Consider the following 23345-nt stretch of genomic DNA (forward strand, 5'->3'; position numbering starts at 1 on the left):
TCATCAAACTCTGGACTTCAGCCAAGTTCATCTGTTAATGGAGAGCCACAGCCAGGGCCTCCCCCCGCCACCACCCCCTCGCTCCCTCCTCTACCTCTTCCTCCCTCCTAAAAAACTAGACATCGATTATGTCTGTGCTTTTCCCTTTCTATTCAAGATAAACAAAGTGCTTCAAGTTCAGGGCACACCCTGGGACCCTTGACAAAGCAATCTATCATCCTGTCTGCTAAACCAGTCTGGCCACACCACCGCTGAGGAGACTAATGCTTCCAGTGTACAATTTTCCCTTTGTGCTGCTGCCCTATTACTAGTAACCTCTTTTCTTCCCTACCTTCCCAGGAGCAGATGTGCTTGACCACTTTGCCTAAGCCCCTCCTGGCAAAGGCATTTTTTGCTGAAAGCAACCTCAAGAATTAAAAAAACAAAAAAGAACCAAGCCCCCGCCTGCCCCCTCCTCTCCCCGACTCCTGTCTCCATCCCTATGTCCACCAAAGAAATCCAGCACAGAGCTTGATTTTTCCTTCCCCACCGAAGATTTCTTTTTAGGGAACGAGTTCAGGTTTAAATCATATCCACTAATTCATTCTGACTTGCAATTAAATGCAAATACACTTTTATAGCCAGCATGGAGTGTATTAATTTTAACAGCAAATGACAAAATAAGAATACAGTCCCTCCAATACCAATAATGAATCGCACTATAAATCACGTTAGTGGTCACATTCATTAAAGCTTGCAAAGCTCTTGCAGATCCATGGGTGCAGCGTGCCACCGACCCACAGAGCAGCATCAGCTCGCCCGGCCCCCACTGCTGGCACCCAAGTGCCCCAGGCCCCGGCTGGGGGGCACAGAGAACACCCCACCAAGTCAGCAGGGCACCCAAATCCACCCCCAGTCCCTCCCAGCGGCGCCACAGGGAGCTGCTGCTTCCCAGGTGAGCGGAGCCGGAGAGATTCACAGCCCAGCATTGAGGGTGGGTCTCACCACAGGGCTGGGGCATCTGGGCAGCGTGGCTTAGCTTAAGGGAAGGGCTGGGAGCACCCAGGCTGGGTGCTCTAAAACACAGGGCAGTTACAAAAATTAATAGGAAACCACAAATCACCATTAAAGTGCACTTCCTAAGAGCTAGCCTGGCCTGCTCCTAATGCTCCCGGGCTGCCGACAGCGCTTACCCCTTCCCCAGGTCTACAGAGCGCTCCATTTGCTTGCCAGCACTAAGATCCTCTGCACTGTTTATTAGCCAACATGGGGGAAAGTGAGGGTTTTCTGGCTCCTTTGTTTTGTTAGGACAGCTGTGTGCCATTCCCACCCCCTCCCACCCATCCTCTCCTAAAGAAATAATTAAATCCAATTAGGACCAGAAAGTAATTTACATTTTGGTTCTGTGTAAGATGGGGAGGTGGGGGAAGGAAAAAAAAAATCCCATAAAACACGCTGAGATGAAATTTCATTCCTTTGCTACTTATTTGTCTGCTTTTGCTTTTGAGGACAGCTCAGGCTGCACTTTCCCTCTTTAAAGGCTGCACATTTTGGTGTGAGGATCGAGAGGGAGACAGGAAGGTGGAAGAGAGAAAACTTGCTCCCACTGCCTGCTCTGTGAACAAGACTTGTCTGCTGGGCAGCCCATCCTGCTCCTGGCTCCTGCTCCTCCCCTCGCCGCGCAGGGGGCTCCTCGCCGCGGTTTACTGATTTACAGAACCTTGGTATGTGAATGGCAAAAATTCCTTGGCATAAGTATATGTTTGCTGATCACATTTCAGATCATGTGTTGTTCATTATTATGACTTGCTCAGAAACAGTTTTGCTACAGTTATGTGGGTTTGCCTTGGATATTTTTTCCTCTTTTAGTACATTGAAAACATCATGGCAGGGGGGGAAAAGCAAACGAGAAAATGTTTTTGTGTCTACACCACCTCAAAAGTGTATTTTAAAAAATTATGGAAAGGAATACAAAATATTCCAGGACTGGGAAGCAAGAGGGAAACGAGATTAACAAATCATTTCTTAAAGACCAATGTGATGTCAAATTTTCAAGTGGAATATTTTCCTTTGTATGGGGATGGAATTATAGGTGGATTTGATACTTTTACACTTCCGAAATCTCTAAAAATATACTCAGCCCAACTGATGCACTGATTTTAATCTGGTGCATTATTTAAGCAGCCAGAAGAGCAGTTCTTTCTGCCAGGCAAGACACTAGTGCCAGGACCTTCTGTAGCACTGGACAGCAAGTCCAGGACACACTGATTTTTAAAAATACTACCCCCTTGCCTTCTGCAGAGAACTTTTTCCTGAGTTCACGTTCTGGCAACTAGAAAAGCAAATAAGTCATCACTCCAGAAAAAACAGAAGTTTCCAAACAACACCACTGTTTTGCTTTCACCTGTGTTGTAAAACTCCAGTTAATTCCAGAGTTTGCTCTGAACTCCTCCAGCAATTTACCTCCATCTTTGCCCGTGGCAGATGGTCCACGTGGGTTTCATGTGGGTGACCACGCAGGTCACCTGGGCACTCTCCTCTCCGCGCAAAACACGAACGTTTACTTTTTTGTCATTTTCATATAGTAAATTATCCATTAGATTTCAACATATCTTACCAAAGCAATTACATCAAGAAAATGATAGCGCGTGTGGAATCAATTATGCATGCACTTGGCCAGGGACCAAAGGCTATGAAGTCGGAGAGGGCAGAATCGTTCAACACACACAAATAAAAAGCCCCTGGATCTCGCAGATGGACCCCATCAGTTCATCTTACTGCCGAAAAAGTTCATGCACTTAATAATTTATTTGTGTTCTGGATACTGTTTCCCAGCTGAATATTAACAACTTTGAACTGCACCACGCTTTTAGCGTGGTATGGGTGGAAGTCATGGAAGGGCAGCAGCAGGTCTCCTCTGAGGTTAAAATTATACTTCTGCTCCTTCCAGAACGGTCCTTTTCCCTCTCCGTTTATTTGCCTTCATTAAGCAGTTCCTTTAATCAGGGTATCCGTTTCACCCCTCCGATTCATCTTCCTACCCAGTGACAAACTCTCCAACCAAAGCTGAGCATCAATTACCAAGGCTGGACAACTGAAGGGACGAAGCACCGGCAAGGGCCCGATCCCAGAGCCTGGAACCGAGGCGCTGCCAGCGTGAGGGACAGGGGACAGGGACCAGGCCAACCCCCAGCCAAGCAGGAGGGGTGGCACACGGCCTCCGGTGCTGCCCGGGCACGGATGCCAGGGCAGGTTATGAGAGCTGAGCAGGCTTCCAGCCAGGCTGCTCCCAGTTTCCCCTCCCAGGGCTGGATGATTAACACCTTGCCCGGACAGGCAGGAGAGAAAGACCCTTCCTTGTGATGAGGCAACTGGGAGGCCGGAGTGGAAGAGGAGCAGCGCCAGCAGCACAGTTTGCTGCTACCACAGGGCGCTCCCTGCCCTTTGTGCGGCGTCCCCCAAAGGCAGGGCCAGCACCCCAATGCCAGCAGCAGCTCTGCAGCCCCGGGCAGCACAGGATGGGGCCTGGGGCAGTGCTTTCAACGCTGGCCGCGCAGAGAGGGGTCCAGGCACCGCCACGTCCTGCCCTGCTGTCACCTCTCCCTCCAGCCCTGGCATCTCCAGAGCACGGAAAATAATTCTTTTCTATCCACACATGTAGGATTATATTTTAAAGGAATGTCTCCCCCAAATGGGAACAATTTCCTTCTACACTTCCAACCAAGTGTACTTAACATTAAAAGAGAACTGATAGAACATATTTAATTACTCAAGGTTAGACTCCTAATTCCTCAATTCACTAAAGGAAACTTGGCAAGAAGATGCATCATTTTGCTGCTTTCTACTGGAGCATCTGAGGGAGAAGAGCCACTGAGGCAGCTAATACACAAAACATGATCAAAAGTGATTAACAACAGCTTCATATGCAAATTGCATTAATGAAGGAGTGCAAAGTCATCATGTAAATTAAATATGTCAAATCTCTTGGTGAACTTTCAATCTTGAGAAGAAAAAACACCGCTTTAATTTTTTTACATCATCAATTTTCCAAGATTGAAAATCTAAGAATCTTGGTGCTATAAAACAATTTTCACCTTTTTTTTCTCCTTCAGCAGCCTGACAGGCTGGCCTGATGTGTGCCGAATGCACATGTTAATAGGCCAATCAAAAATGCAAAACAATTCGCAATTACTGCAAGGACCTAATGGTCATTAGAATTTACAACTAGGTAATGAACTAAAGTCTGCCCACACCATGCATATTCATAAAGCAATTTAGCCTTTGAAGATTAAAGAAGTGCTTAAAATTCAAATGAGCTTTAGCAAATTATCAGTAAGATTCATCCAAAAAGCAAAAGGGTTTTTCTTCCTGTGATTTCCTTATTTTTTTAATGCAAAATTGTTATATCTTCCAGACGGAGCTTCAACTAAACACAGGGCTCCAAGTCAAGCCAAAGGGGCTGGAGACAAACAGAGGCAGAAAACATTGTTATGGACTTTGTTCAGAAAACTAAGCCCTTAAGAGCCAAACCTATCTCTAAACATGGTAATTTATCAAAAGCAGCACAGACTTGCTCATAGGCAGTATTGTGTGCCGCTCTCCGAGAGCAGATTAACAAGATTTCCACCACCCTCCAAAAAAGCCTTTTTCCCCTCAAGTCACATCTTCCATGTAAACAGCAAATGTATTATAAAAACATTATTTTCATCAAAGTGCAGCAGCATTAATTTTAGGGACTCGCTGCGTTTGAAAGGGAGGGATGAAAAGACCTCGGCACGGAGCGTGCCACCGCGCAAGTCGCGGTGCTCCGGGAGCGGAGCTGCGGCCGCCGAGCCAGCGGAGTTTGCGGGGGCACCGCTCAGCGCCGCCGGCCGCCCCGAGCTTGGCTCCACTCTCAGCCTGATCCAGCCGTGCCAGAGGGCACAGAGCGGGGGAACCACTTCTGCCAGCCATCCCAGGAGGAGCTTCGGGGGGGGAGAAGCGCTGGCTGCCTCCCCGGCACCCCGGCTTGGAAGGGTGGATGAATGGACAAATAATTCCTGTTCCCACTTCACCAGCCCTTCTCCGACCTCATGGCTCATGCTACCTGCACCCCTGCAGAGCAAAACAGATGATGCCCGGAGCTGTGTGAGTGCCCCGCTTTTTCTGCATTTATTGGGCACAACAGGACCCGGTGCCCGTGCAACAGCCGCAACAGCAAACATCTGGATGGGCCACGAGTCCCCGGTTTTAAGCAATTCCCCCCCACCACCAACATTACTTCACACAAAAAAGAGTCCAGGGAAGGCCAGTATGGGATGTGACAGCATAAATCAGAATTAGATTCAAAACAAAAGTTTAGAAACTACTGCCGGGCCGCCGAGCGGTTGGAAGGCCACGGTCTCCCAAACTGCCTTCAAACCATGTACCCCATTAGGAGATTTTTTTCCCCCCCTGATTCTTTCTCTGTTTCCAGAGACATAAAAACCACACTACTGGGCTCTGAGCATTCCCTAAAATAAAGCAATTAACTTATTTCCAGGCTCCAGCAAGCGATCGTGACAGCCTCCCCCCCGGCAGAAAGTGGGAGCCGTGGTCCCTGACCCCCGGCCAACACAAAAGAGGCAGCCCCAGCACAGTGCCTGCTGTCAGCAACTGAATTATTTTTATACAGGAATTTTTATCTCTATGGTACAAACAAGTATGTGTCTGTGCTGACTTGTTAAGCAATCCACTTGTATGTAGAATAAGATTTTTTTTTTCCCTGCTACCAGTCACACAGCTCTAAGATCAGAAGAAATACATACTCTTTGAAGCTCCTCAAATGTTTTAGTTAAAAGGACAGCAGTTATTTTCTAAGATCCAAGAGTATCTTTATCAGAATTTAATTTTTCCTTATTGATTTTTTTCTAACGTAACACAAATTTAACACAGGACAGTTTATAGTTTATTACAAAATAATACAGCCTCTATCTCTTTTTCCAAATGCATCCCACTGTGTCCTAGCTCCTCAAAGAAAACAAAGCTTCTGGACTACTGTTTCTCATTGCACAACAACTCTTCCCTAAACATGAAGATCAGCATCAGTAACAGAGAAACACGGGGAAAAGCCCCCGGCCACCCTCACACAGCAAATGCTCCGTGCGCTCGCGATGCCCTGGCTGAAGAACAGTTCTGCTGATCTATTCTCTTACTCCACAAAGAATTAACTCAGTAGCTAAAATGCAACAAAACCCAGATATTGATTTTCAATATCTGAAAAAAAAAAACCCAGCTGTAACGCTGAAGCAAAGTAATGCTGGGTGACAAATTAATTGTTGCGAATATTGGGGGGGAACGGGGGACAATAGAACACGACACTTTTGTATTTTTGCATTTTGTATTTCCCTACCTGACAAATCAATTAAGCAAGCAATTAATGCAAAATTAAACTCCTTACTTCCTAAAGGAAGGAGGAACTGTGATGCGTAATTTTAAAGAGGTAATAGCTGTAGTAATAGCAGTAATAATAACAATAGTGATAATAATATTATTATCCACAACAACAATAATAACACCACTAAAGGCAGGGCTCCTCTTTGAGCCTTTGTTGTTCAGCAGTAATTCCGTTGTTTATTTAGGCAGAGGTTTCTCTATCTGCAGCTAAGATCAAATTGTAGGTGTAATTGTTCAGCATTTAGGCAAAGCAGGGGAGGGTGGAGGCAGAAAGTCCTTGGTTCTGACTGACCAAAGCTCCCCACATCTCCCTCCACCAGCACACCCACTCCAGGGGGAATCCTGCACCCTCTGCAGCACCCTGACAACGCCTACCTGGAAGGGCAGAGAGGAGTAGCTTCTCCTGACAGCTATTTCCCAGGGACACTGGGCCTCCTGCCCTGTCGGCAGCGCAGTTATTTGGCTTTTGCTCTTGCCCCACTCTCGGTGTCTCGGCTATTTAGTGTGAAACACAAAAATCCAAGCTGCAGCCGAGTTCTGTACCCACCAGATGGGGAAGCGATAGGATTTTTTTTCTTTAAAAGCAACCTGTTCAGGTAAAAAGTTCCAGTAGAAATGCAGCAGGCAAGCGGGGAGAGGTCTCCGGGGAAAGCAGAGAGAAGAAACACTTTGGTGCACTGTCTGCAAACCCAGAATTCAGCAGCTTTTTTTGGCAGCCAATTTGTTTCAAGTGTTTTGTTTCAGGGAACGTATGTATTTTTCTTTGTGCATTTTGTGGATTTACTACAACCGCTCCTGACAGCTGTTGATTCAGTTAAATGAGCACATTATTAAAAATCCTCGAACACAACCGCACTGAAAAACAGGCACCTTTGGATGGAGCTGAAGATTCGAACACACAAGAAGATGCAAATGAAACCTCTGCAAGGAGGGTGTACAGCCTGGGCCGTGCCCAAGCCAGAGGGCAAAAGGGGCTCCAGCCCCTGTTTGTGGTGGCTCTGTTTTCTTTGTTTCAACCAGACCCAGATGCTAAAAAAAGAATGAAAAGCAATGCCAACAATCCCAAGTATAAAAAAATAAATGTTTGCAAATACTTGAAAAAATTACATCCCCCAGCGGGCTGCAGTTAATGTGCTTCAAATAATCCCGCACCGTGCCCCATACTTGGTCTTCTTTTCTTACTCACTATCCAATTTTGCAGAGGAAGGACACCTATTCAGAACGAGGAGGGAAAGGAGAGGATGTTTTCATTTTGCTTTAGATCAAAGGCAAACAAGAATGCAAACTGTGGCATATTGAATATTTTTTTTTCCACCGCTGTCATTCACACCGGGCTATCCAAGTTTTACACAATTCCCCAGCCCGGCTGCATATTAAGCTGGCTGTGTACAGCTTTATTATAGCGTGGTGCTGAGGAAACATTAATATTCCTGTGTTGCATCTGACAGGACATTTACATGCGCCCATCTGAGCTCACACCTGAGAGCTGCTCCAAGGTACAGTAGCTGTGCTCCGATTGTAAAGGCAAATGAAGAACACAAATTCCCTGCTGGGATCGGGGCTGACCTCGCCACACCCCACACCGCAAACCTTTCCCTCGCCAACCCCAGGCAACGCCACCTCCGAATGAAGAATGAGCCACCGAGTTACCAGCCTTGGCGACGGAAGAGCATAAAAAAAAAAACCTCGCTGAAATATTTTAAAGATGCACAGCGAGTGCAGCTGGCCAATAAAGGTTGGAAAACAAACTGGCTGAACCCCGTGCGGGATGCGTTGCATACTAAACCTGATTAGAGAGACGGAGAGGATGTTTATGGGCTTTAAAATGCATTTGGCATTAACACAGGAGGGTCTGAATAATGTGAGCACTTGGTCTGCTCATCCATAGGGGTCCACAGCCACCAGTCCAGTTGCTGCAAGAGTTTGATCCACATCTGGCAGAGAAAGCACACCCAAGATGGGGCCCTCTCCAGAGCGAAGTGTGTTTCACGGAACTTCATTATCAGATCATCCCAACCACTTGGGTGGTTTGTGGGCCCATTAATGTGCCTGTTGTTCTTAAAAGTACGCCATAAATCACAGCAATCCATGTACTGGTGTCTACCTACATGGGCCCAAACCTGCTATGCCCGACGTCACCAGGCGTCAGGCTGGAGCTGCTGTCTATGTACACAGAGAGACAAAACTATGTTCATTAGCCCAAGGGAAAAACAAAAAAAAAGAAAATCCACCCAATGGTTAATTTTAGGGCCATGCCACCAGTATGAACATACAAAAATGTAAGTCTTAATACATTAAAATACATGGACTTGACATGTTTTATGGACTTGTGCAGTACCCCAGTAGCTGACACATCAAACCAAGCGCTCCCGGATGGAAGCTGAGTTCAAATGCCTGCCACTGGGAGAAGACAACTTCCTTGGACTCACGACATCCCTGGCAGCATCATGACCCAAACAAAATCACAACAAGCAGAAAGGTAACGAGAGATCCTCGGCGATTAGCTAAAAAAAAAAAAAACCACAACAAAACACAAGTGGCACTGTGCCAGGCCATGTCCAGCTTGATGCTAAACGCCTTTTACTGCACAAAGCTGGTACTAGTGGATATAAAAACAGACCGAAGCCTGAAGGGAATTCTATCCAAAAAAAATTTTGTCCAAATGAGGATGTACGCAGGCAAACAACTGGAGGCTCCCGTTGCCTGACGGTGCCTCGCAAGCCTCTTTAATCGTCTTTATTATTTGAATGAAACAAGAGCGAGCTCCTGGGCTGAGGGCTGCATATACAAAACGGGGTGATGCTAATAGGCCTCCTCCTCTTTAAAAGAGGCATTACCAGATTATGGGAATGTTTAGGGAAGACTTCACTTCTCCCAGCGGGCTAATTAGAAGGTGTTTAATTTACTCCCTGCCTCAGTTTCCGCGGCCCAGCATTCGCTGCTGGGACTCTCCGCGCAGAGCCTGGCGTTTATTACGCGCGTGATTTCCAAAGCTTTCGGCACGTGATGCCAACGTGCACCTTCCAAGATCTGCATGGAGCTTAACGTGTGCCAGGCTGCCTCTTGAACCACCAGCATTTTGGGTGCAGCCATGCCTCCGCTCATGGACAGCTCCACAATTCAGTGTCCCGTGCAATAGGAGAAGGAACACAAAATATGTTTCTCATCCTCTCAGAAGATCTGGTTTGCAGGAAACAAAAAAAGCCCAGCAGAAATATTCAGGGCACCGCAACACTGTGATGCTCCCCTGGAAGGCAGAGGCAGAGGAAAACTTTCTACCCTGCTTCTGTGCTTCGAGTGAACTCATATTTGTGTTTCCAATAAAGAGCCATTTTTACATTAACTGTCTGGAACAGCAGGGAATAGGAAAACTAACACAATCTTTACCTCATACAAAGGATGATATTGGTGTCACGTGCCTGCTTCTTCAAAAAACGTTATTTATAAAAGGCAACAGGGAAAGCAGGGAAACTATTGACTCTTCTCTGTATCCCTGCACGAGCAGCATTGCAGCAACTTTTTGATCCCCTACATTTTTTACATTTTTCCCCCCCGAGAAGTAAATTTCACAGCCGCACAGGCCACCGCCTTTAATTAAGCTTTCAAAAGTCTTCTGACAATGCCAACAATTGCAAGACACTTCTAGAGCTCAATCATGCAATCATCGTGACACTTCTATTTACAATTTGTCTTAGAAAGAGTTTCTCTGACATTGTACTTTGACAAAACAGCCAAGCTGCCGGTTCACAACCTTTCTCTGTCTTATTTACAAATACAGCTTGTACGCAGCGCTCCAAATCTCAGGAGCGGGAGCCTTTGGGTAGCACCCTCACTATTTTTTCCTGTCTGCAATATTTTACCCAGCCTGCTCTCTCTCTTTCTTTGTATGGGGAAAGCAGATAGAATTTGACTTCAAAATCTTCCCATATTCCTTCTTCCCCACCCCCCCCATTTTTAAGCTTTCATCTTATTGTCCAGATGCAATGCTAACTATTCAGTGCAGACAGCAGTATTTTTTTGTCTCCAGAACAAAACAAAACAAGGAATCGACAATCACCACCTCCAGAATTATAATGGCAACTACTAACAACAGCCCAAAAAAATTTCTGCCTAAAGACATTACTTCCCAAGAACTGTAATAATCAAATAATACTCAGTCTCAAATTTGGTACCAAATGACGTTCACCTTCCCCCAACTGCAGCAGACAGAGGGATTTCTTACATGATTTTCCCACGTGTTTAATTTGAATGTCACAAGCAGCTTGAGAATATAGGATTCGAGCAGTAAAAATGACCTCCCCTCCTCCTCCTCCCCTCTTTGTACAGTAAATAGAGCATCCACAGATCCACACTCGGCATCATACAGGGGAATTCGCAGCAGCACTCCAAAGTCTTCCCCCAACTGCATCCAAGTAACATTTAAGATCCTTCTTCACCCCAAGCCCAACCTTTCATTAATTCCCTCGGATTCATACATCCACCAAACAAACCGCCAAAACCTGACACGGGCGGGCGATAAATATTTCCTCCAGCCTTTTCAATAAGTGAGCAGCGATTTTACATTCACTGATCTCCAGATACTTCAGTTAATATTTCCCCCTATTGTAAAATACGAGAGCGGGTAACTAAAGCCCTGCCGTCGCCCTCACTGCAAATCACGGGCTGCCGGTATCTGGTGGTGAGGCTTTGACATACATATTGATGAAAGCTGCCTCGTTGGACCCACACAACATATCCTATTAATTTTCAGTTAAATTTATGGCATTTCAGCTCCAGCGCTGGATCAGCATCACTCAAAATTTCATAGCAAGGCAGAGCTGTGCACAGGCAGACACCCACACGGAAGAGCCAGGTATGGACACACGCCTGCACCTGGATGGATCTCACAGCTGCTGCACAGGCTGCACACACACATATAAGCTCCTGTCCTCATCCCTGTCTCTGGAAAATGGCAAGATAAAGAGCAGCTTAAGGACAGTTAAAACAGACATTTCTCCCTGCGTCTGAATGAGTCGCTGCCTCCTTGCTGCCTCCTTGCTCTTCCGTAGATCTTTAACCATTACTTATGATTCTCTTTTATTGTAACACCCCAACTTACTGACTAGAAAACTGCAGGCAGAGAAAAAACTGCACCCAGAGCTGACCCACAGCACCTCTGTGTTCAGGCCTAACCTGGAACACCTCTTCCATCCTCAAAACTAATTTGGAACATTTTTATATTGCTACAAAATATCTATTTTATGGACTCTAAGTAGAAAGAATAACTTCCCCAACTTCTGTGTATTTTTCAAAGGCAGCTTCTATCTTTTTTTTTTCCTTAATTACACATTCAAATCTTGCATTTTGCATTCTTGCACAGAAATCAGATATAAATAGCTGAATTGGAAGAGTTTGAGGTTCTTTGCAGGAGCCTTCCTGAAGCCTAAACTTCACAGTTCAGGCTCCAAGACCATCACTGGAAATTTTACTGCTGGACTCCTCCAACTACTGCCTACGAGCAATGGGTCACTCCAGCTAGCACCACACTTCTTTGTGACACAAAGGAGCTGAACTCAAACTGCATCCAACTGAAAAGGGAGATGAAAACAAAATGGGGAGGGAACGCTGCAAGACCCCACAACTCCTGGTGCACCTTCTCCCTTTCCCAGAGCCAGGCTGCATTTCCAACCAACAGGAAGAACCAAGGGACCCCAGCGCTGCTCGGCTCCAGCCCAGCCAGGGAGGTGCAGAGGACCTGAGATCTGAGATACGTATAAGCATGGCTGAGCACCACTTTGGGGCAGAAGAGTCCTGACAACCACAACTCCATCCCTACTCAGGACACACACACTCACGGCTTGCTCTGTGGACCTTCCCGCACAGCGCCAAGCCTGCTCCCACCTACGTGTGCAAGCAAGCAGGATCAGGCCCTGCCACTGCGCCCCCTCCTCAGCCACTGCCTTTGCTCCGTGAAGCATTTACAGTCAGGTAAAACCACAGCCCTTTCTGAACTAACGGCCCCGTGACGGCGCGCCAGCCCAAATCCTCCTCGCTTCGCGTCACCTGCGCCACGCCAAAGCCAGACTTGGCTCGCTGAGCCACCGCACCAAGTGAGTGCCAGAGGAAAGCCCTCAGCAGAGGAGGTTCCCCTCGTGCAGAACTCCTCGGCGTGGCCATCCCTCCAGCCCAGTGACCAAGCTGGGACCACGGGGACGACGGCATGTTTAATTCTTGCTTGACAGATACTGTGTTTTGTCTTTTGAGCGCAGCGGCGCCGTACGTAAATACAGCGTTACATCATACCAGCGCTCCTCCATATTTGGTGATTTAGTATGGCTCCAGAGCTTGGAAGACTACAAATCCCTTCCGCCAGGCTCCTGCTTCATTAATCACGCCCTACGCTTCTGCTCGCTTTCCGTCAGATCGCAGGCAGCACATGGAAATGGGCACTGCCCTCTACCACTCTGGGAAAGAAACCTCACCTTTAATATCCATGTCTGGGAAGTGCAACATGGGGAATTACTGGGGGGGTTTAAGTCTCATTCAAAATATAGCTTAGCAGTAGCTGAGCCTGCGTTTCCTCTTAAATGTGGAGATATTCATGTTTCAAGGAAAGACCGATCACTCTGCAGAAACAGCACACACTTGTTCACATGACGTCTGCGTGTGCACGCACATGGCTCTGCACACAGACACGTGCGCAGACAGACACCCATGCACCGATAGGATCGGCTGCCACCACAAAACCTCCAACACTGCAGCTCTCCAGCACAGTTTGGCGGCCGTCTTGGAGGCCAGGGAAGGCTGCGGGAGGATCCTGCTGAACCTCCCAGCGCCTACTGCCCTATTATGGTTTAACTTTGTGGCCAAAGCGAGCCCAAGACAAGCTCCAGCACATCATGTGATGATGTAGTGTGCCTCCGACAACCCCAAGCGGTCCTGTGGGCTCCCCGAAGAGAGGTACAGGCAGTGCCACATCCCAAACATCACTGGAGGGGGAGTTTGCAACTGGTTCAGGCATTCATCGGGGTTGATAGGCTGAGGTCTCGCCTTTTTCGACTGGCAGTATTGGCGTGGTTTGAAGTGATCTGAAACGCTCGCTGCAAATGGGCAGTACTTTTGTTTACTAGCAGGGTTTTAAAAGCAGAGCGTGCCTTGTTACACTCCCAGGGATTTTCTTTCACATGGTACGCTTCTATTTTTTTAACCTTATATCTGAAAATATCTGCATGGCCAATGGCTTTCTGATTTTATAAAAAAAAAAACCATTATGCTGTGAAATGGAATTATTTACCCTTTTTTCTTTTTTTAAATTACATTTCATATTGTTTGTTGCACAAAACAGAACTCTGCCTTGGACATTTGTACGGCTGACATGTGGTTGTGTAAACCGCAAACAAAATCAAGATACATCTGTCAAAACCACATCAGAGACAAGAGAGAGCACAGCGAAGCATTTATCATTTGGCTGAGGAGGCAGGCTGCAGAGAGCAGCCTTTCCTGTCAAACCAACCTTTTGAAATTTCCAACATGCCCTTAAACTTTTCGAATAAGCATGTCTGTGCGCTTCAGCAACTGCCCTCTCTACTCTGGCCTGGCCAGTCGAAAATGGCATCTTAAAGTCAAGGTCGGTGGTGTCACTTTGCCATGGGGCTGTGTTTAATTACAGTCCATACGCTGACAGCCAATATGGAACCAAGGCTGGCGGATGCTCGGTTAACTCTTTCACCCCTGACTTTGCCAAAGACTCAAAAGCTCCTCGCTTTCTCGCGCGGCAGCCTCGGAACCCTCCTCCCGCAGCGCTCCGGCAGGCGAGACACCGGGAGACGGTGACTACAATGCAGGCAAATCACGAGAGCGGCCTCAAACAATGCGGCCAGAAACACCGGCTGGCACGGCACGTGCCTGTTGCTCCTGCCGCCGCGCAGGCACCAGGAAACACCGCTAACCCGAGGCAGGGAGGGCACGGACACCCCGGCCCTCGCGGCGAGCAGAACACGCAGACGCGGCAGCGCGCGACTGCCAACAGGCTACGTTGCAACTGAAACAGAAATAAACTCGCAAACACTTCTCCTTGCTTTAATTTACCTGCTATATGTTCCTGTTTAGGGCAAATTCCTCTAGATGACGTTGATAAACAATCGTCATCCTCTGGCGTAACCTGGATGCCAACCTCCACGGGATTGGATGCTTTTTTCAGCTCACTTGGTGAGGGTGAAGGTGGCTTATCCACAGCCTTCTCTAGGCAGAGACTGCCATTGCATTGTTTCCGTTTGTGCTCAATAAAAATAAGAATGTCCCCCAACGGAAAGTTCATCTGACACTGGCCACAGGTGAGGAGGTCGTGGTCCCCTTCCGGAGCTCCCAATGTGCCATGTTCAGGTTCGTCATCAGTGAGAATGGCTTCAAGAGGTTCGGCTGCAGTTGGAGAAACAAAAGGAGAATGGTTAGAGCTCTCGGGAAAGGCAGCGGGCGCGGGGGGAGGAACGCGCCGAGCCCCCTCTTCATGAATATTACACCCCGCTCTGCGGTCCGCCTGCTCCCCCCCAGCCAAACCCAAGCAACACGGCTGTCAGCACGGCACCGAGGACAGGGATTCAACAGTTACAGGGAAGAGATTTTGCAGGAGCAGCCGTGGCACGCAGAACTCAGAGGGAGAGCACCGCAACTGCCTCCGTGCTCCTACACGAGGGCACATTTCTGACTCCTTGAACGGTTCGGTGCTAAAATTAAATGGATAGGCTGAAAGAATACACTGGGAAACTCTTGTGGTGCTACGACAAGAAGGGAATATGGTGTTTTATTGCTGAATGTATTATTTATGTACATGAATTCAAGGCTAAAAGCACCGCACACACTCTCACACACATGGGTGTGTATCCTCCAGCAGCCAGACAAGACCCAGTTTCTAAAATTGAGAAATACAGTGCAGACAGAAGGTGTTTGAACACACACAGAGACAGCACCTTCCCTGTGCAGGCCACGCAGGTAACGTCTGCATGTGTGCGAAAGAGAAGAGGGGGAGAGCCAGCCTGCATGGGCACACACACCCAGGCACCGACACGCAGGGCACATCCAGCCCTCGGAACACACGTGCAGACATAAACGCACGGATTTCTGTCACTGTCCCCACCGGCCTGTTTGCGGCTTCCAATTAAAAAAAATAAAATCCTAAAGGCAGTAGTTATACATGAGGGGGGGGGGGAGGGAGTGGGGGAAGGGGGAGGGTATGAGGCAAATAAATAAATAAGTATCTATGGCAGAAAACCGAAATGATAAAAAGCAAGTGCAGCAGAAATGCCTGCGGGGTGGGGGGAGGCACCGCTCACTTTTCGAGCTACTCCTCAGGATCCAAATAAACAGCAAATTCACCACCAAGTCCACTCAGAGATATTAGCTGGATGGGGTATTTTTCAGTACTTAAGGAAATAAGGCGATCAGTCACTTAGCGTTTTTTAATCCCGAAATAAGGGAATACCTAAATTATCTTGAACATGTTAGCACTCATGGCCTTCAGCATCTAAAAATCAGCCTGGCCAAGCAACTGCCACATTTCCTTGCAACAGTGAGAAGCGCCTTCTTTAAACTCAAAATACCTTGCCTAATGTTGTCAAAGTTGACAAATTTTCTGAATGAGCTCCAAAAAGCTTCATTATGAGGCTATTTCTGCTCGCAGAATCGTCAGTGGATGCTCTAACGAGGCAGACTTGGTTCTCTTTTCTGTTGGCTTTTTTTTTTTTTTTACGTTACATTTGCAGAAAAATACCTTGGCAATCTCTGTGCAGTCTCCACCGCCATCGCCTTTCACGAGGGGGGAAAAAAATAAATACGAGCAGCGTGATGGTGTTCCTCTGTCTGCGCAACACAACACGCACGCTAACAGCAGCGAGCAGGAGGAGAGGGTACTACAAATACAACCCACCTCAAAACACTGCCAGGTAACGCAAGGGAGACAGAATACAACTCCTAAACAGTTAATCAGCCTGACCTTCTTTAGCTGACTGCCAATTTCACATTTAATGAACTTAAAGCCACAGAGAATCAAAAAATAGATTTTAATTTGACTGCACAATATTGGAACTGATTTTGATAAAGTGCAAAAATCCAGTGAACTCAGGTTAAATTTATTTCAACCCTACCTAGGCTGAATATTGAGGAGGAAGATCTGGAGTAGCTCCCAGTTGTGCTGCGTAAAATAATATTGAAAGAGCACACTACCTCGCCGTACCTCAGCTCCAACTAGGACACAGGGATCCAGTCCATCATTTCTTGCCTCTAGTACTACTTCTAATTTAACGTAAGGTCAACCACAGGAATATGAAGGTTACATTCGTATTAATAAAAACAATGTCTTAATCGCTGGGGCTTTCTTCTAAACTTACAGAGCGACAGGAGAGAGGAGGCACAACGTGCGTCTCACGCTGCTCCTCGGGAAGCCGCCAGAGGAGCAGGGTGTTTCTGCGGGATTGCCGGGCATGGCGTTTTTCCTCCCCCAAGCCGTTCCTTGCGTTCGGACCGAGGGAGTAAATTATTGCAGGACCAATTCCACCGGCAGCTCGCTGCTCGCCGCAGACAAAGGTATTTTGCGAATCTAACTTCCAGCTCACCGACCCTCCGCAGCAAGAAGACACAAAACCGAGCCGTGCTCCCCTCGCAACTGGCTTAGCGAGGAGCTCTACATAATCATTACTCAATTATAATGTTTTCCCGCGGCCTGATTCCTTTCTGACGCTGTCACTATTATTTAGCAGGGGAAGGTAACCCGCTGCTTCGACACCAGACAGTTAAAAGTGGCACTGAACAAAAATAGACTTTGCTAAAAGTCTGTACGGACTGGGCTGATTTACAATCAAAACCAGGAAATGAAGTGGTAATTCAGAGGTTGCTGATTACACCTCCACATTTCACCTAATTAATTTTATAGGAGGCAAAGTTCTTGAAAATAACAAGATGATCAAATGTACAGATATAAAACCCGTAACCTCAACATTTTCTATGCTCTTAACGTAAATTATTGCTAATTAACAAGAATTATATACTAATGTATGAAATACGGCTGGCACTGTGTTCGCTGCAAAACATTTGGCTCCTGATGGAGGCAGAGCCAGCAAAAAAATATGTTTTTTATTATTACTGCTACTTTTAGAACATAATATAAAATACCGGGATTACAAAGAAAACACCGGAATACATTTCACCTGGTCTCGCCTCCGATTTGCAGGATGCATCTTTTAATTCTGGGGCAATCAAAATTCCCTGCCTGGGTCCCTAATCATCCGTCTCTATTTTTCATGCAAATTGCCCTTCCACCAACATGTCTTTTCAGCTTTCCCCCCTTCGCCCTCCTACTCCCCCCTTTTTCCCCCTGTTCCCAGCCACCAAAACAACCGCACCGGCAAAAGAGGGATGGATTTTGGAGTGCCGGGAGAAAGGAGGTACTGGGGGTGATGGGGCGGGAGTGGGGGGTGCCACAGTACGGTGAGGAGAAATGCCCGCGGGGCAATGCGGATGCGCTGCCGGGGCATTTTCCCGCACCGTACCGTGGGAAGGATGGAGAAGGGTTGTTTAATCCCAAGTTTGTGCCTTCGGATCGTGCGGCGCGAGGAAAGGGAGACTTGGGGGTACAATGGGAACCGCCAACACGTTATGGGGAGGGAGGGGAAACCCGGGGAGGGGGAAGGCGAGCATCCCCCGCTGCCTCCCGGAGCAAGCAAACTCCGCGCAAAATTAAGAACAAAGAAGAAGAGGGAGGGGGGCGTGGGGGGGGGGGGGGGGGGGTGGAGGGGAGGGAGCTGGGCGCCCTCCCCCTCCCGCCGGCCGGGAGGCAGCGGAGGAGCCGGCCAGGTTCAAGTTCGCGGGGCTGCCCGCTTGTTTGATCTCGCTGTGCCTCCTAGCGACCGAAGCGGGCACGGATCCCGCCCGCCGCCTCCGCCGCCCCGGCCCCGGCCCCGCCGCCGCATCCCCGGCGCGCCGCTCCCCCGGCCCGGCCTCCCTTTCCCCCCTCCCCAGCCCCCGGCCCACCCACACCCCCCTCCCCAGCGCCGGGGCGGCTCTCGCCGGAGGGACCCCCCGGGCCCGTCCCGGCCGCCGCTCCCGCCCCGCACGTGTGCGCACTCCGCGCCGGCCCGCGGCTTCCTCGGCCAGAAGCAGCCGCGGGCATCCCGCCCGTCGCCGCTGCCCCGGCGGCCGAGCCCGAGCCCCCCCACGCCCTCCGCCGGTCCCGCCGCGATCCTCGCTGCCCGCACGCCACTTCCACGGCGGCCCGGGAAAAGCACCCCCGTACCCCATTTCCGAGGGGGGCCCCCATGCCCGTATGCCAGTGATGCTGCACCCCATCCCTGGCCGGGCAATGGAAAAAAAAAAAAAAAAAAAAAAAAGAAATAATAAAGGCTGCCCGGAAAGTATCGGGGGAAAGAGACGGCGGGGGGAGGGGCTGAGCCCCCGACACACCCCGGGTTTTAGGGCAAACTTTGGGCAGGCAGAGCCCCCGGCCGGCCCTGCCCGCGGCGGAGCAAAAGAGGCAGCGCTGCTTCCTTCGCTCCATGTGCGAACCTGGCCGCAATGTCTGGGCGGCCGTGGGGGAAGAGAAATCGCGGCGGAAAGTTTGGGGGGCTTTGCGAAGGGCCGAGGGAGCCGGGGATGGCTGGCAGGAAGAAACGGCCCTGGGTTTTCTGCCATCGCTGGGAGGGAACAAAACCCGCCGGGAGTAATGGGAGAGACAGAAAGGAAGAAATAAAGAAAAGGGGGGGAAAGGAGTGAGGAAAAGCATGCAGCATTTCCCCTTCCCCCAGGCTCACCCCGAGGAAAAGGGGATTTTTTTTTTCTCCCTTCCTTCCCACCCCCCTCGCCCCAAACCTTTCCAGCTCGAGTTGCCTTTTGTTGTGCAAAGAGCGCTCCCGCTTATCTTGCATCTAGCCCTGGTGTGTGTGTGGTGGCGGCTGGAGGGAGGGACGGAGGGAGCCGGAGAGTTTTTGTTGCGAACGGTGTGGTGGGGCTCGGGGTTTGTTTTTTCTCTCCCGGGGAGAGCGGGTTTGGTTTGGGGTTGAAACGGCGGCGGCGAGAAGGGGCCGTTCGCGGGTGTGAGGCTGCGAGTGTGTGCGTGTGTGTGCGCGCGTGTGTGTGTGCGTGTGTGAGAGCGCGCGTGTGTGCTCAGCCCGGGCTCGCTCTCGCCTGTGTTTGTTGGCAGGAGGCTCCCCGCACACGCGGTGCTTGTAAACATTCAGACACGAGATTTTTCCCAATCAAAATCCACTTCCACTTTTTTTTTTTTTTTTTGAAAATCTTCCAAAAAATAGTAAGCGAGCGGGAGAGCGCGAGGCGAGGGCGAGCAGGGAATCCCAGCCGGCGCGGCGCGGCTCGGCTCGGCTCCCTCGCCGCCCGGTGCCGTCCCCCCGCCCCAGCCCCAGCCGGAGCGGCGGCGGGGCGGGCGCGGGGCGAGGTCGGGGCGGCGGAGCCCCGCACGGCGCCGGCCCGGGGCGGCGGGGAGCGGCGGGACGGCCACCCCGCGCCCCGCGGCGGAAACAAAAGGGAGGCGGCCCGCAGCGGCTCGGCTGCGGCCCCCCCGGGAGGGCGCCGCGGGGCGAGGGGGCGAGCCCGCCGGCAGCCCGGGGGGCTCCGGCCGCCGGACTTTCTCCGCGCTCCGCTCGCCCGCACATCCCGCCCGCCCGGCCACTCGCCGTGTCCGGCGTGCAGCCCGCCGCTCCCGCAGGAATTTCTTCCCACTTTCGGCCGGCTGTGCCCCCGGCAGCCCTGCACCTCGCCCGCGCCTCTCCCGGTGCCGGGCGAGAGCTGCCGCTCTTGCCGCCAAAGAGCGCGGAGAGCGGGAGGCGAGAGGCGAGCGCCGAGCGGGGCAGCGGAGTGCGCGCCGGAGGGCGAGGGGCACGGGCAGAAAGAGGAGAAAAGTCATCAAGGTGATTAAATTAGAGAGGGAGAAATTACCCGGAATGCTGAGAATCCCGAGCCGGCGCTGAGTTAATTTTTTCCCCGACTCGCTCACTCCCTCTCACTTTTAATTTTTTTTTTTCGCTGCTCTCGCTCGAATTAAAAATTAAATCCGTGAAGGGGAAATTAAATAAATTGCTCTCCGGGTTACTTACGTGAAAATTCCCGTTTGCTTAAGTGCTGGGGTTTGCCTTGCTTGCGGCGCGACATGGTGGGTTGGTGGCTTCGGTGGCTTGTGAGTCGCTCGGTTCACATCGGGAGAGACGGGTTAGAGAGGAAGGAGACTCCAGAGAAAATATCTTCATCAATGTCTTTTGACATCCAAAATAAATTAGAAATAATACAAAGATGGCGCAGGGAAGATGAATTGTGGGATAGCAGTCATGGCTTTTTTTTTTTTTTTTTTTTTTTTTTTTTTTTTTTTTTTTTTTTTTGTGCAAGGAAAAAAAAAGAGAGAGGGAGAGGGAGAGAGAGAGAGAGGGAGAGAGAGAAGGAGAGAGAGAGATGAAAAAAATGGCAAAAGCCCCCCTGAGCTGCAAGTTCAAGTGCGGACGTGACGTCCCTGCGAACTTGAACGTCAGGAGCCTGGATGGACAGAGACATACAAAACATGGGCAGGGCAAGCCGGGGAGAGGGGAGGAGGGAAGGCGAAGGCAACACCAATGGACACTCATCAGGGGCTGGACATGAAAAAGAGAGCAGGACAAGCCAATGGACAGTGATCGCAGGGGGGAGAGGGGAGGGGGCGCGGCGGGGGGGGGTGCACCGGCCGCCCGGCGCACGCTGCCGAATGGAGCCGAGGGGCCGGGGGCGGAGGGGGCGGCGGCCGGAGCGCCGAGTGGCCGCCGAGGAGCGGGAGCGAGAGGGGACCCCGGAGAGGGGCGAGGGGGGGAAAATTAAACACGCACACGGGGAGAGAGAAGGGAGGAAAAGGAGCGGGAGAAAGCGAGCAGGCAGGCAGGCAGCGGCAGCTCTCGCACGCACACCCCCGCTGGAAAAGCAAACACATCGGTGAAGCCAGAGCCGGGCAGAGCGGGCTGCGGGGCAGGCTGGCCGCGGGCTGTGCCGAGGAGGTGGGGGAGCTGGGGGAAGCCAGGTAGGACCGGAGACCACCCAAAAAGCAAGGAGGGGGGGCATCCGGCTCCCGGCTTCCCCGCTCGCCCCCCCCCCCCATCCTCCTCGAAGCCGCCGAGTCCCCTCCTCCCGGGAGCTGCGGCCCGTCCCCGGGGGACGGCGGCGGCGGCGGCCCCGCGGGGAGCTGGGGGGCGGCGGGGGCTCGGGCCGGGCCGCGGGAAACTTCGGCGGCGAGCGGCGGCCCTCGCCCCGGGGCGGGCGGGGGAGCGGCGAGCGGAGTTTGGCGGGCGAGGAAGCGGCGGGCAGGGGAGGAGAAGCCGCAGGAGCCGGGCGCGGGGGGGGAGCCGAGGGCGGCGGGACCTCGCGGCTTTCCCCGCGGGCTGCTCGCTCCCGCCAGCCCCGGAGCCCCCCTTCGTCCCCCGGCGGCGCTCCGAGCCCTGCCCGCAGCCGCGGGCTCTGAACGAAAGCGAAACGCGGGGCTGCCGGCGGCGGGGCGGCGCGGGCAGCGGGCTGGCGACGGGGGAGGGCGGGAGAGGGGGGGAGGCGAGGCGGCGGGAGGCACCGAGAAGTGGCTGGAGTTGGGAGGATGCGGCGGCGGCAGCGGCTGCAACTTCGCCGAAAGGAGCCGGAGCGGGGCGGACGCTGCCGGCGCCGGGAGGGATCAGGTTGCGGTAGAAATAAGCTCTGGAGGCGAACGGGCGTGCGGAGCAAAGTGCGGCTGCCAAGGGAGTGCGAGGGGCGAACCGTGCCCGGGACGGCGGCGGACAGCCGGAGCGGAGCGCCGCGGGGACGAGGAGCCGCCCGCCGCCGTGAGGGAGACTCCACCGGGCAGAGCCGCGGCCGCCCGGGGCAGCGAGGGGGCGGCGGGGGCCGGGGCTCGGCGGGGACCTGTTGGCGGAGCCAGCCCGAGCGGAGCTGTCAGGGGCCGGGGCCGGGCCGCTCCGCCGCGGGATGGTTTCAGCTTCCCGCCAGCCGCCCCCCGGCTCCGCCCGCCGCCGCTCGGCCCCCCCTCGGCCCCCGCTCCCCTCCTTTCTCCGCCGGCACGGGGATGCGCCCCGCGGCTGCCGGGAAGGGAGCGGGAGCGGATGCGGGACGTGGCGGAGGGAGCCGGGCGCAGGTGACAACGGCGGCGGCTCCTGGGCTCACGCCGCTCGCAGGGCTGGCCGTGCCAGGCGTGCACATGTCCCTGCGCGAAACACGGGCGTGTGTGTCTGAACCGGAGATGTAGATATATATATATATGGGGCTTGATTTATATCTAATGGCACGTATAAAGCTTTTGAAGGTGGCTGCAATGTAAAAAGTAATGACTTTATTACCCCTGAAAGGTTCTGCGGTTCGCAGTTAACACTCCTCTGAATTACAATTCATTACGCTCTCTAAAGCCAACGTGCATCAGAACACCTACCTGTGCTTATTCCCAATCACGGGCATCGTTCATTGATTTTCTTTTTTAAAAATCATAGCAAATTAAGCGCTTGGTGACAACTAAATCTGTTTCATTATCGTGCCGTGTTTGAGATTCCAGAGGTGACTTCCCAGATCGCATCTCAAAACCTACAGTCAGGAGCTAATTTTACAGATGCTTTCATGAATGGCAGCGAGGATGTTCTTACCATCAGCATGCCCTTAATTCCAGCACCGTAAAAATGCCTCGATTTAAATGGAAACTCGCTGCCTTAAAAATTATATTTCATCCTGGCTGGATAATTATTAATATTAGCATTTGATCGCAAAAGTGCTGGCTCCCCCTCGTTCCTGTACCCCCCCACCCCACCCCACAGCGCTTCGCATTGTCATGTGATTGGAGGGAGATAACAAACCTCAAGAAAGAAAAGGAGTGAGAAGACATTTTTAACACGGCATGACCGCAGATTAATAATGCAGGTGGGTTTTTATTTCATTGTATTTTTAGGGGAAGGGAACGAGGCTGTTTAACGAGCAGTCGTGGACACCAA

At 51.2% G+C, this 23345-nt stretch overlaps 1 protein-coding gene across 6 annotated transcripts in view; it reads right to left on the reverse strand.

Annotated features, from left to right (window-relative positions):
* BCL11A (BAF chromatin remodeling complex subunit BCL11A) overlaps nt 1-21419 on the reverse strand; it is a 76021-nt gene extending 54602 nt beyond the window's left edge. For 3 of the 6 annotated variants that reach the window (XM_038131469.1, XM_038131468.1, XM_038131467.1), the window contains exons 1-2: nt 19228-20456; nt 14461-14790 (exon numbers count right to left, since the gene is read on the reverse strand). In XM_038131469.1, the coding sequence (XP_037987397.1) occupies nt 14461-14790; nt 19228-19591 (694 nt within the window). In that variant the 5' untranslated portion in view covers nt 19592-20456. The other 3 variants (XM_038131472.1, XM_038131470.1, XM_038131471.1) reach the window with 2 other exon arrangements.
* Between the last annotated feature and the right edge of the window lie 1926 nt (nt 21420-23345).

Source organism: Motacilla alba, chromosome 3, assembly GCF_015832195.1.
Source record: "Motacilla alba alba isolate MOTALB_02 chromosome 3, Motacilla_alba_V1.0_pri, whole genome shotgun sequence".
Taxonomy (NCBI): Eukaryota; Metazoa; Chordata; class Aves; order Passeriformes; family Motacillidae; genus Motacilla; species Motacilla alba.